This window comes from Hemiscyllium ocellatum, chromosome 45, assembly GCF_020745735.1.
Source record: "Hemiscyllium ocellatum isolate sHemOce1 chromosome 45, sHemOce1.pat.X.cur, whole genome shotgun sequence".
Taxonomy (NCBI): Eukaryota; Metazoa; Chordata; class Chondrichthyes; order Orectolobiformes; family Hemiscylliidae; genus Hemiscyllium; species Hemiscyllium ocellatum.
The window spans coordinates 27,893,899-27,908,652 of NC_083445.1; the positions used below are offsets into that span (position 1 = coordinate 27,893,899).

The 14,754-nt window shown below is 42.2% G+C and overlaps 1 protein-coding gene across 1 annotated transcript in view; it reads left to right on the forward strand.

Moving 5' to 3' along the window:
- Positions 1 to 303: 303 nt before the first annotated feature.
- LOC132836001 (CD209 antigen-like protein C) overlaps positions 304 to 14,754 on the forward strand; it is a 33,533-nt gene continuing 19,082 nt past the window's right edge. Inside the window, exons 1-4 of the mRNA XM_060855188.1 lie at positions 304 to 442; positions 7,409 to 7,528; positions 10,520 to 10,594; positions 11,435 to 11,509. Of these exons, the coding sequence (XP_060711171.1) occupies positions 352 to 442; positions 7,409 to 7,528; positions 10,520 to 10,594; positions 11,435 to 11,509 (361 nt within the window). The 5' untranslated portion in view covers positions 304 to 351. The remainder of the gene's footprint in view (positions 443 to 7,408; positions 7,529 to 10,519; positions 10,595 to 11,434; positions 11,510 to 14,754) is intronic.

Here is a 14,754-nt window from a genome sequence, read left to right on the forward strand (position 1 = left end):
ACAATGGAAAGATGTTGTAAGATTGTTGATCAACAGAAAGATCTGGAGATTCAAATATAGACAGTATACAAATGACACCACAGAAAAATAGAACTTTGGGAAATGGTTATTAAAGGACATTATTGTCAGCAAGAAGCGAAAGCAAATTCTCAGCAGTGTCAATAAAGTGGAGAGAGTGCTTACAAATTCATGTCAGCATTGAAAAACAGAAGTGGCAACTGCCTTGAAGAGACCGTTGGATCTCATGTGCAGGGCTGGCCTTTGTGGAGCAGGAAAGGGACAGGAAGTGCAGCCAGAGAAGTGCTGTAAGTGAACTCACAGCTCCCAAAGCAGCTTCATCCAGCTCAGAACATGGAGTTGAAAGATCATTATCAAAATATTGATGAAGTTTATTGCAACCAACCGAGGAGAGTTCATGGCAAAGCGAAGAGCATGAAATCAGGTAGAACTCTTGGTCATTATTGTACAGGCCGATCTGACTTTGTGGATTAATGAGAGCTTAGTTGTTTTATGTATTGGTGCTACAGATATAACTAGATCAAGTGATGAGTTCTTACATTGAGTTCAGGGAGCTGGGTATAGTTTAAGAAGGACCTCAGAGATTATAATCTCAGGATTTTTCCCAGCAACAGGAATGGAAGAATAAAGCTCTTGCATGGTTCAAGAGTTGGTGCAGGAGGGAGATTTTTAGATTGCCAGACCATTGGGACCATTTCTGGGAAAGGTGGGAATTGTACAAGAGGAATGATCAGTACCTGAACCAGAATGGGACTAACTATCAGCCATCAGTGTATTGAACAGTGGGGCCGAAATCCTGCAGCTGTTTTCGATGTTTCAATGTTTATATCCTTGTGGGAAGGTTTGTTCGCTTGTTGGACGGAGATTAAACTAGTTCAGTGAGGCAGAAGACACAGTGAGTTAGTTCAATAGTGACAAAGTGTAACTTAGAAAAGGAAGCATAACAGAGGGAATTCAGCCACATGGTGTCAGAGATAGTAAGGTGAGTCTGGCTTTTCTCTACTTCAATGCCAGGAGGGCTCTATCAAGACCAGGAGTCTGTGCTGGGATTCATCAAGACTGGGAATCTGTGCTGGGATTCATCAAGATTCTGGAGTCTGTGTTGGGATTCATCATGACCAGGAGTCTGTGCTCAGATTCATTAAGACTGGGAGTCTGCTGGGATTCATCAAGACCAGGAGTCTGTGCTGGGATTTATCAAGACCGTGAGTCTGTGCTGGGATTTATCAAGACTGGGAGTCTCTGCTGGGATTCATCAAGACCTGGAGTCTGTCTTGGGATTTATCAAGCCTGGGAGTCTGTGCTGGGATTCGGCAAAACCGGAAGTCTGTCTTGGGATTTATCAAGACTGGGATTCTGTGCTGGGATTCATCAAGACCAGGAGTCCGTACTGGGATTCATCAAGACCGGGAGTCTGTGCTGGGATTCATCAAGACTGGGAGTCTGTGCTGGGATTCATCAAAACCGGGAGTCTGTGCTGGGATTCATCAAGACCAGGAGTCTGTGCTGGGATTCATCAAGACCGGGAGTCTGTGCTGGATTCATCAAGACCAGGAGTCCATACTGGGATTCATCAAGACCGGGAGTCTGTGCTAGGATTCATCAAGACCAGGAGTCCATACTGGGATTCATAAAGACCGGGAGTCTGTGCTGGGATTCATCAAGACTTGGAGTCTGTGCTGGGATTCATCAAGACTGGGAGTGTGTGCTAGGATTTATCAAGACCAGGAGTGTGTACTGAGCTTCATCACGACCAGGAATCTCTGCTGGGATTCATCAAGACTGGGAGTCTGTGCTAGGATTCATCAAGACTGGGAGTGTGTACTGAGCCTCATCACGACGGGGAATCTGTGCTGGGATTCGCCAGGTCTGGAAATCCGCACTGGGTGTCCTTGAGGTTGTAAGTCGTTCGAGTCCATCCACATTGTGTTTCCTCGAGGCCAGGAGTCCCTTGCTAAATGAATACTCTACCACTAATGCCATCCAAGTAGCGGAGGTAAGTAGAGAGAAAAAAAGAAAGAAATGGAAAGAAGAAGAAAAGAAGCCAATGAAGCAGGCAAGCAGGAGCCTCGCCTGCCACCATCTTGGAATATATAAAGTCAAGGGGCTGATGTGTTATTAGTTTGAGAGTCTGGCTTGAGGGACTTTGAGGCTGTTTTCGTTAGAGAGAAGAAGGTTGAAAGGTGACTTAATTGAGACATACAAGATGATCAGAGGATCAGATAGGGTGAGCAGTGAGAGCCTTTTCCCTCGGATGGTGATGGGTAGCACATTGCTTTAAACTGAGGGGTGATAGATATAGGACAGATGTCAGAGGTAGTTGATTTACTCTGAGAGCAGTAGGGACATGGGATGCACTGCCTGCAACTGTAGTAGACTCACCAACTTTAAGGGCACTTAAATGGTCAATGGATAAATATATGGATGATAATTGATAGTGTCGGTTAGCTGGGCTTCAGACTGGTTTCATAGGTCAGCGCAATATCGAGGGACTGTACTGCACTATAATGTTCTATGTTCTATACATTCACCACCCCCTAGGTGAAAAAGGGAGGAGCATCTTAAACCTTTCCCCTCCTACTCTAAACCTATGCCGTCTAGTTTTGGTCTCACCCACCCTGGGAAAAAGATCTTGTCTGTTTACCCTATCCATGTACCTCATGATTTTATAAACCTCCATAAAGTTACCCCACAATAGCCCCAGCTGATTCAGCCTCACTCTACACCTCAAACCCTCCATTCTGGCAATATCCATGTAAATCTTTTCTGCACCTCTCAAGTTTAACAACATCCTTCCTAGAGTAGGGTGACCTGAATTGCATGCAGCTTTCCAGAAGATGCCTCATCAATGTCCTGTACAGCTGCAACTTGACATTCCAATTCTTCTACTCAATACTCTGACCAATGTAGGCCTTCAGACCAGACCATATTAGATGATAACATTGATCCCTGCAGCACCCCACTATATTTGATTTGTCAAACATGACCCATTTATCTTGACTGTGATTCTTCTTTGATAATAGATCTTCGATCCATGCTTAACAACACTGTGATGCAGCACCTTATCAAATGATTTTCAAAAACAGAGCTAAACAACAACTACTAGTTTTCCTTTATCCACCCACAACATTAATGCTAAGTTTATACTCTTGAAGTTTTATTTTTAGGATCAACATTCAAACTGAAACTTATCATCCAACCGCATTTTCTGGACTTAAAACTCCATCTGTAAGCAAATCCTGTTATGCAAATTTCATGCTGCTCATGAAAAACTTTGTCACAATTTGAAGCTTTTGCAATTTTCCTACATCAGTCACACTTCCAGTTATTTCAGCTTACTAGCCAAATAAGTTGATGCTTCAAGTACCCAATACAAGATCTCTCAAGTTAGGATTGCATTAATTGTCGCCAAAAACTACTGTCCACATAAAGTGAAAAGGAACAGAATAATCAGCCTTTCCATTGCATAGTCATAACTGCTCACATTTTAATACCAAGATCCTGAGAGGATAAGTGTCTTTTTACTGGAGTCAGACGTGGTCAAGGTAATTTCTGGGTAAAGGAATTCTGTATTGCAAACAGAACATTCTGACAGAATTTAGAATATATACCATAAATAGTGTTATCAACCCATGTTCCAAACCCACTGTATCTCGTCTTGCCGAATGATGGACAGCATTAGGCCACCAGAATGTGGTGATCTTTCGCACAGCGCCAGAGACCCAGGTTCAATTCCCGCCTCAGGCGACTGACTGTGTGGAGTTTGCACATTCTCTCCGTGTCTGCGTGGGTTTCCTCCGTGTGCTCCGGTTTCCTCCCACAGTCCAAAGATGTGCAGTTCAGGGGAATTGGCCTTGCTTAATTACCCGTAGTGTTAGGTAAAGGGTTAAATGTAGGGGTATGGGTGGGTTGTGCTTCAATGTGTCGGTGTGGACTTGTTGGGCCGAAGGGCCTGTTTCCACACTGTAAGTATTCTAATCTAATCTAATCTAATCTTTCAATGGAATCAGTCATTGGATGGTAGTTTTGATTCGTTGAAACATAACTGTCCTTCAAATATGTTGAGATATAAAATAAATGGAAATTAATAAGCTTCTTCTCAGTATAGTATAGCAGTAACACAGTATGACAGGGCATCAGATATTTTTGATCCTACATAAAAACAGCACAAAATGATGATTGCACATGCATCTGGCTATCCCATTTACGTTAGCAGAGTTCAAATCACGTCTGAATGGATATTCAGGAATAACTTGCAGGAATATAGAACCTTTCAATAATATAGTCTCTCAAGTTGCTTCAAGGAGATTGTCAAACAAAATTTGACACCAAACCTCATAATGGACCATCGCTACAGATAACAATAAACATGCAGAGCTGCTGAGAAATGGTAAATGATTGGGATTAGCAGAACTGCACATTCAGAAAGATGGAACAAGCATAATGCCTTCTTACTTGGTATAACCATTAAATGATTGCAACATTTTCACTGAAGTTTAGACCTTAAGGAATATGTCTTAAAACATGGAAGGCAGAGGCACAGAAGTTTAGGAAGACAATTACAGAGTTTAGGGCTTAGACCCAGTGAAAAGAAGCTGCTAGTGGTCGAGAGATTAAGGTCAGACATGCTGTTTCGATGTTATTTAAGTCCTCCTGTACACTGGCAGTTTATGGGGAGATTAACCCGTTCCTGACCTCCTCCTGATTTAATGAGCACCAACTGGACAAACTGGCCCGTCTCTCCCACTGAGAAGAGAACAGACGCTGGGTATATCACGAGGAATTAAGGGCAAGGGGGAGAATGCTGGTAAGTGGAGTTGAAATGCCCATCAGCAATGGCAGAGTTGACTCGATGGGCCGAATGGCCTTACTTCCACTCCTATGTCTTTGGTCTTATGGTCTTATGTGGAGCAGTGTCAAACCTTTGGGGTGTAATAAAAATAAAAGACAGCTGCTGAAAATCTGTGACCACCAAGTGAATAAAACCAAATAGGACACTTGCTCCGATTAAAAAAATCTTTGACCCACTGCTACATATCAACTGTCGAAGCAAAAGTGCAAACTTTTGTGCAGGACAATCACGAAATTGGCTTAGAGATTAGCGATAGAATTGAATTGAATGGTCTACCATTACTTGCATTTTACAGTGAATAATATTGTAAAATACAGTGAAAGGAGAAGTCTGACACCACAAACCAGCACCATTTTGAATAGTTTAAGAATAACAAGCTATGACTGAAAGACTCAGTATCCTCATTGCACTACCTCAACCATGAGCCCTGAGCCCTGAGTTGGCTCACAAAGGACATCTGCATCACCAACCATCCTCCACCACCTCACCACTGTCTATGCCAGACCCACAAATGTAGGTCTGAACACTCTTTAGGCACCATCACTGGGCCCACCTCGCCAACACTGCCAATCCTGGGACTCCAGCTAAACCCACACTCGCCCTGCAACTTGCTCTGGTTCTGCCACCTCCTCACCGATAACCGGGAGTCCCCAGCTCAGGGCCTACCCTAACCAGGAGCTGCTCCCTCCTTGTCACTGATAACCGGGAGTCCCTAGCTCAGGGACTATCCCAACCAGGAGCTGCTACGACCTCACTGATAACTGGGCGGTCCCCAGGTCTGACCTACAGTGACCACAACCAGGAGTCCCTTGTTCTGCTGCCAGGCCAGTCACTGCTGCTGGCTTATTAAGAATCCCACTCCAACTGCCCTTGTCCTCAAGAGGATGGTGGTAGAAGACTGTTTGTGTGAATGGAGTCCAGTGAGCAGTGGCGTACTGCAGGAATCAGGGCTGGGTTCTAAGTTGTTTGTCATCTTCACAAATGAAGTAGATCAGAATGGCTGGGGGTGTGATGATAAATAAGTTTGTGTATGACACAAAGGTTATCTGGGTAGTTATCAGTGAGGAGGGAGGTGTTGGGTTGCAGAAGGATATAAACAATTGGGCAGATGGCAGATCAGTGGCAAATGGAATTAAACCCCTAGAAATCTGAAATTATGTACTTTGGAAGAAGAAAAAGAAAAGATGGTATTCAGAAAACTCTGAAGCTCAGAGGTATAGAAGAATCTTAGGGTGCTTGTCCACAGATCCCTGAAGGTGGCAGAATAGGTCAGCAGGGTCATTAAAAAGGCACATGGGATGCTTGACTTGATCAGTCATGGAACAGGTTGTAAGAACAGGCAGCTCATGCCTGCATCTATATGGAACTTTAGTTTAGCCATAGCTGGAGTACTATGTGCAGTTCTGGTCACCGCACTATAGGAAGGATGTGATTGCACTGGAGAGATTGCAGAGGAGGTTCACCAGGATGTTGCCTGGGATGGAATATTGCAGCTGCCAAAAGAGTTTGGATAAGCACAGATTATTTTCTTTGAAGCAGAGAAGGTTTGTAGAGGTCCTGATAGAGGTATATAAGATTACGCGAGGCATAGATAGAATAAATTAAAAAAACAGCTGTTCCCTTTAGTCAAGGGGCATAATTCTAAAGTGAAAGATTTAGAGGGGATTTGAGGGAAAGACTTTCCATCCAGGAAGTGGTAGCCATCTGGAATGCACTGTCTGGGAGTATAAGTTAGGTAGGAAACATCACAATCTTCAAAAAGCACTTGAAGGGCCATAACATTCACGGCTGTGGGCCTACTGCAGCAAAGTGGGTCTAGTGTAAATAGTCATATACTTCAGACCTTACAGACCCGATAGGTCAAATAGCCTCTTCTATACTGTATGATTCTTCCATTATTAATCTTCAGCTCAATTAATAAAATCAAAGGATCATTTCTCAAGAAAGAAAGTTTGTCAGAACTCAGAAGAACCATTGAATTTGAATATGAATAATTAATTAAGGACCACCCTCATCTATCCCTCTCCATCCTCAGCCATGACCATCCCTTTACATGATAGCAAAATGTGTGAAGAAGATCTTGAAGTGAAGATTCAGATAGGTGATGTCCCAGCGGTAATACTGCTGGGATGTTAATCCAGAAACTCAAATAATGTTCTGGGGAGATGGGCTCAAATGTCACCACAGCAGATGTTGGAATTTGAATTCAAGAAAACAAAATCTGGAATTACTGATGATCATGAATCTATTGTTGTGCGCCAGGAAAAAATCCATCTGGTTTACCCTTCAAGTAACTTGGTTCATTTCAATTTCCTATCCAATTTAGATCCTTAAACTGCTTTTTAATTGAATGTTCTTCAACTGAAGAAATGCACATTTGACGCGTCTAATCATGGTATATTTCAAAAATTCGAGCATTGTCAATAATGTTGGTATCTGTACCTATTCTTCAGCACCAAACAAGAAATGTTTGGAGTCATGTTCACAAGGTGGGTTCCTCTAATTGTTTCAGTGATGACTTTCCCTTCCATTTGACAGAACATGGTGTCCGATCAGCAGATCCTGTCCGAAGAAAATGGTCACCTTTGGTCATCTCCATTTTTCTAGTTCTCTCCAGCCTGTTGTCAATGGTGATTCTCGGCACTTCAATCGTACTGTGTAAGTTTTGTGATATTTGAATCTATGGAACGTATTGGCTCCTGACTGTCTGGTCAATGGATATAGGATGGGATTGGGATAGTTAAGGAAAAGGAAGGCTGTGTGGCAGTAATCCCTTATTTGCTCCCTTCATGCACACACTTAGTCAGGGCTGTGGTTGGAGGTATCACTGGGAAAATAGGCAAGTTGGCTTTGTTCACAGGATCTATTGTGATGATTCTTATGATTCTTGTGCTGGTCAGGAAGCTGCTCCTCAGTCAACCTTCTCCAAATGCTTTCACTGGATAACAAGGCTAGAGTGTGGAATGCTGCCTCCACATCCTCAATGAGATCAACACATTTCCATTCCAACAGTCTGTCCATGCTCTGGGATCTGTAATCCATCCTCGATGGTCATGGGTTGTATATTATTTTAGTCTGATTAACAAATATTTCACCTTTAATCTGCTCCTCCTTAATAAACTTAATAAACAATCTGAAAGTTCCTATGAATGATCAACTGCTTTACAGGCAACTGTCACCCTAAACCTTGCAACATTGACTATTAGATGAGGTCATTTAGATTTTGGAATATGAGAGGACCTTCCCACATTTATCAGTGTAGGGTCAAGTTAGATATTGGGAGATGAGAGAGCATGTGGGCTAGTGACACAATTAGAATTAGGTTTATTGTCACTTGTATTCAAGTACAGGAGTACAGTGAAAAGTTTACAATGTTGCCCCTCATGGCACCATCTTAGGTACAAAGTACCTAGGTTCAAATCTTGGACAAAAATAAAGAAATAAAGAAAAAAAATCATACATGACCTTGCAGTGTTTCACAGAATAAGTTAGAAAATAAGAAATAAAGTTAAATGCATAAACAGATAACAAACAAACATTACATTGCAGTAGATTAGTGACAGAGAAGTGGATGGGAAGGCAATGAGTGAGGCAAATGAGCTATAAGGGAAGTCCAATTTCCATGTCTCCTTGATCACCATCATCATTGATGACAACACAGCTCCATGTCATTGATCATCAAAGTTACAAATCCCACAACACCAGGTTATAGTCCAACAGGTTTAATTGGAAGCACTAGCTTTTGGAGCAATGCTCTTTCATCAGGTGGTTGTGCAGGACACCTGATGAAGGAGCGTCGCTCCAAACGCTAGTGCTTCCAATTAAAGCTATTGGACTATAACCTGGTGTTGTGTGATTTTTAACGTTGTACACCCCAGTCCAACACTGGTATCTCCAAATCGTTGATCATCAATGCTTGAATTTGGGAACACGTTACAGAGAAACTACCAAGTCTCCCTCGACTAGGAGCTCTCTCTGCTTTCTGCAGGAAGCAGCTGTAATCCTATAAGCTGTGACTTTTAATTGATGTGTGAACCTGCCAACCTGTCCCTCTTGTAAACCAATGGAAGTATCTGGTGAAGGATGACTAAGAAACAGTTTCATGACCAGCACAAGAATCTTAAGGGTCACCACAACACATCCTGTAAACAACGGCTTTCTGAACTGGTATTCCAGTGACCCCTCCATGATTTGACTCTGTCTATGTTTGTCTGTGTGTGTGTGTGTGTGTGTGTGTGTGTGTGAAGACAAATATATGTGATTAGACCTTCAATTTCTCTATCTAGATGCCAATGATATGTTTTCACTCGGAGGAGGCAACAACCTGACAAGCATTGCCATGTGATGAAGATTGTCCTCAATCTCTGAACTCTATCTTGGGGGCTGACATTTCACTCTGTGTCAATAGTTTGAATCCTTGTGGCCGATGAACATGGGACACCTGCTGATGACGTCAGAATAACTGCTCCCACCCTCATCTGAAAGTTCATTTTCGATCTTTTTTGGGGAATAAAAATTCCTAAACACTACATAGGATTTTTTAAAATGGGAGAATGTTTCACATGTTGGTTCAAAATGATTGCTTTTCAACTGACCTGCATCAAATCCACCAGCCAGAGTTTTACCCACTCAATATCAATATATCCTTGTGATATCCCGCTCCTGTCTGTATCACCAACCTTTGTAGCTGGCTTGCCTAATAAAAGCCTCTCCGTCGGATCATTAAGTAATATGTTGAATATTTGAGACTTAAGAACAGTTCGTTGTGGGTCACTTGCACCCAACTTCAGCACATGTCCATTGCCCCGATTCTACTCAACCAACTTCTTAACCAGGTCAATAATTTATCATCAATTCCTTGAGCTTTAATATTAGCTCTAACCTGATTAAATATTTTCTGGAATTCAGATCAATCAGATTCACTGATGTTCCCTTGTTTTCTTACTTCCTCAAAATATTCCCTGTGGTTTATTCCTACTCATAATAATGGACCTGTCTGAGTCTGCTGGATGTCTTTTATATCCAGCTTCTTTGTGTACGAGTTCCCTTTATTTCAAGTCTTCACTCACTGTGGGATTGTGTGTTCTTATGTTCCAACACAATGACCCAAGGAACACAAGTGGACCTTGACACAGCTGTGTTCCCTGTGATACCGTGACTGAACTTTCTCTCATTGGTATGTAATGTGAATGGGAGAGGAAGATTTCAACAATCCTAGCCAGGCTAGACAGGAGAGTGGATTTGTGTTTAATTTAGGAACACCAAGTGTTAGCCTCAAAAAAGGCTTTTCTCCATGAGTGATACTTCAAGCAAACCCAGCCTTTATGAATAAATGCTGAAAATGTGTTGGTGGAAAAGCGCAGCAGGTCAGGCAGCATCCAAAGAGCAGAAGAATCGACGTTTCAGGCAAGAGCCCTTCTTCAGGAATGCATCCAAAGAGCAGGAGAATCGACGTTTCGGGCATGAGCCCTTCTTCAGGAATGATTCCTGAAGAAGGGCTCATGCCAGAAATGTCGATTCTCCTGCTCCTTGGATGCTGCCTGACCTGCTGCGCTTTTCCAGCAACACATTTTCAGCTCTGATCTCCAGCATCTGCAGTCCTCACTTTATCCTTTATGAATAAATGGTAAATCCTACTTTTTATTGCAGTTTCACAGCTGTTCAGTGAAATGAAGGCATCACATACTGATTTCAGAATGGATTTTACCCAGTTGAAAGATAATGGTGAGTGTGAAATCTCAGTCTGACAGATTTTTCTCTTGTATTCTAACAGTTGTCTTGTTTTTCAGATGTTTTAGTCATTTTCTAGCAATCATCGTTGGACCACGTTCAGGTCTTTTGGAACTCTATTTGAACTCTATAACTGAGCAGAGGATGGTCCCATTTGGATGAAGGATGTTGGAATGAAAAGTTTGCTCCATTGTGTAGTAGGAGTTTTGTTTTTACTTGTTTACTGAATATGGGTATCACTGGCTGGGCCAGTATTTTTTATCCATGCCTCACTGCACAGAAGGCAGTTAAGATCAACCACATTGCTGTGGGCTGGTATTGCCAGACCAGGTAAGGATTGCAGATTTATTTCCCTAAAGCACAACAATGAACCAGATGAGTACAGCAATTAACAGTGTCACATGGTTGCTATTGAGGTTATTTCTTTAATTACAGATATTAATTAAAATCAAATGTCATCGCTTGCCTTAGTGGGATCTGAATCCATGATCCCCATCATTAACCTGACATTCGCGATTACTCAAAAATGTGTTGCTGGAAAAGCGCAGCAGGTCAGGCAGCATCAAAGGAGCAGGAAAATCGACGTTTCGGGCAAGAGCCCTTCTTCAGGAATGCATCCAAAGAGCAGGAGAATCGACGTTTCGGGCATGAGCCCTTCTTCAGGAATGATTCCTGAAGAAGGACTCATGCCAGAATCGTCGATTCTCCTGCTCCTTGGATGCTGCCTGACCTGCTGCGCTTTTCCAGCAACACATTTTCAGCTCTGATCTCCAGCATCTGCAGTCCTCACTTTATCCTTTATGAATAAATGGTAAATCCTACTTTTTATTGCAGTTTCACAGCTGTTCAGTGAAATGAAGGCATCACATACTGATTTCAGAATGGATTTTACCCAGTTGAAAGATAATGGTGAGTGTGAAATCTCAGTCTGACAGATCTTTCTCTTGTATTCTAACAGTTGTCTTGTTTTTCAGATGTTTTAGTCATTTTCTAGCAATCATCGTTGGACCACGTTCAGGTCTTTTGGAACTCTATTTGAACTCTATAACTGAGCAGAGGATGGTCCCATTTGGATGAAGGATGTTGGAATGAAAAGTTTGCTCCATTGTGTAGTAGGAGTTTTGTTTTTACTTGTTTACTGAATATGGGTATCACTGGCTGGGCCAGTATTTTTTATCCATGCCTCACTGCACAGAAGGCAGTTAAGATCAACCACATTGCTGTGGGCTGGTATTGCCAGACCAGGTAAGGATTGCAGATTTATTTCCCTAAAGCACAACAATGAACCAGATGAGTACAGCAATTAACAGTGTCACATGGTTGCTATTGAGGTTATTTCTTTAATTACAGATATTAATTAAAATCAAATGTCATCGCTTGCCTTAGTGGGATCTGAATCCATGATCCCCATCATTAACCTGACATTCGAGATTACTCAAAAATGTGTTGCTGGAAAAGCGCAGCAGGTCAGGCAGCATCAAAGGAGCAGGAAAATCGACGTTTCGGGCATAAGCCTTCTAGTAGTGTTACAATAACAACACCACCTCCCTTAAAACCTAGTACACAGCCTCCAGTCATCTTGTGTAGTAAATAAGGAGATAATATCTCATGGTGAACGGGTAGCATATCATCATGGATTGAAGTTTGGTCACGAAGAGTGTAGGAGGATAAATGGCTCATTTTTGACTTGACAAGCTGTAAGTAGTGAAGTTCCATAGGGGCCTTTGCTGGGATCTTTATCCCAACTCACTGCCTTTATGTTAATTAGCCAATTCTCCATACATGGGAATATACTTACCTAGCGTCAAAGCAAGATGGAGTCATTCAGCACAGAAATACACGCTTCATTCCACTTGCCCATGCCAGCCAAGTTTCCCAAACTAAACTAGCTTCACTTGACTGCATTTGGCTCATATCCCTGTTAGCCTTTCATAATCATGGACCTGCCCAATTCTTTTTAAATCTTGTTACCGTACCTGCAACCACCACTTCCTCTGGCAGCTCATTACACACATGAACCACCCTCTGTGTGAAAAAAGATTGCCCCTCAGGCCCCTTTTTAATCTTTCTTTTACTTTAAAAATATGACCCTTAGTTATTAACTGTCCACTCCAAGGAAAAGTTGTTTGCTACCTCCCATGATTTTATAAACTTCTGTAAGGTCACCTCTTAACCCCCCAGGCTCCATTGGAAAAATGCCCCAGCCTATCCAGCCTCTCCTTATAACTGAAATCCTCTAGTCCTAGCAACATCCTTGTAAATATTTTCTGAACTCTGCCCAAATTAATAATATCCTTCCTTTAGTGGGGTAACCAGAACAGTCCACAGTACTCCAATGTCCTGCACAGCAATGTTCAGTCTGACATCCCAACCCCTGTACCCAACAGTCTGAGCAATGAAGGCAAGCGTGCTATACGTACGGTTAACCATCCTGTATCATTTGTGATGCAACTTTCAAAGAATAATGTACCTGAACCATGGTTTCTTTTTAAGGATCTTAATGTGCAATATCATACCAGATGTGTTTTGGAATCTAAATATGTTACATACACTGACTCCCCTTTATTGTGCCTGTGTGTTACCTCCTCAAAGAATTCTAATAAATTTGTAAGGTATGCTTTCCTCTTTATGCCACCATGCCTCCCCATTAATTATATTATGTATTTCTAAGTTCTCTACTATTACATCATTTCTAATACACTCTAACATTTCCCAGTAACAAAAGTTAAACTAACTGCTACTATAGTTATAATCTTTTCTGTCTCCTACAGAGGTACTCTATTTCTTCCTCCGCTGGTACTGCCAGTTTCTGCAGTTTTTTTTGTTTGTGTTTTGGAATTCCAACACCCACCGTTCCTTGTTTTATTATACAGGTACAGAGCGATTTGGGTGTCCTGGTACATGATCACAAAGTTTAACGCACAGCGACAGCAAATAACAAGGAAGGCAAATGAAATGTTGCTTTATTACTGTAGAATGGAGCACATAAATAGGGAATTCTTGCTATAACTGTACAAGGCATTACCCACCAGCCTCACTATAAAATGTACTGCTCAGTTTAGGGCAGAATTAGCTGCATTGGAAGCAGTTTTGAGAACATAGCAACATAGAAACATGAAAGGTAGGAGCAGGAGGAGGCCATTCAGCCCATCAAGCCTGCCTCACTGTTCATCACAACTATTGCTTATCGTCCAACAGCCTTATCCTGTTTTCTCACCAACACCTCTGATTCCATTCACTCCCAGTGCTATATCTCGCCACCTCTTAAATACATTCAATGTTTTGGCATCAACTCCTTCCTGTGATGAATTCCACAGGCTCCCCACTCTTGGGGTGAAGAAATATCTCCTCATCTCCGTTCTAAATGGTCCACCCCAAATCCTCAGACTGTTACCCCTGGTTCTGGACACACACATCGTCAGGAACATCCTCCCTGCATCTACCCTGTCTAGTCCTGTTAGAATTTTATAAATCTCCATGAAATCCCCTCTGACTCGTCTGAATTCCAGTGAAAACAATCCTAACCCAGTCAATCCCTCTTCATACGCCAGCCCCTCTATCCCTGGAATCAGCCAGGGAAAAAAGACGTACCTCATATTCCATGTCACTTATTCTCATATTCACATGAACAACTTTACCAAGTCTCTCCGAAAACAGCAGTTAACATTAGAAGAAACAGGGTCGGCAGGATGCTGATTGGGCCCTGAAGCCTGATGCACGATTGGAGAAGATCACAGCTGATTTGAATACAGCCTTAAGCCCACATTCTCACCTGGCCCCATAACCTTTGATCCCCCTTATCAATTCATTTGAGAGAAGGTTAACTCAGCTGATACCTGGGATGTCATAAGAGGAATAGTGCAGCAAGTTATACCTATCTTCCCGGGAATTTAAATGAATACGAGGCGATCTTATTGAATCCAAAAGATTCTAAGAAGACTTTACAGGGTGGCCACTCAGGGATTGATTTTCCTTGTGGGAGAAAGGAGACCTTTGAGGCACAGTTTTAAAATAAAGTATCTCATTGGAGCTGAGAAAGAAGTTCTTGCCTCAGGAAATCATTACTCTTTGGAATTTTCTTGCTGAATGAGAAATAGTGGTTCAGTCATTATATGCATTTCAGGCTCAGTTTGACAGATTATTGATCTGGAGAG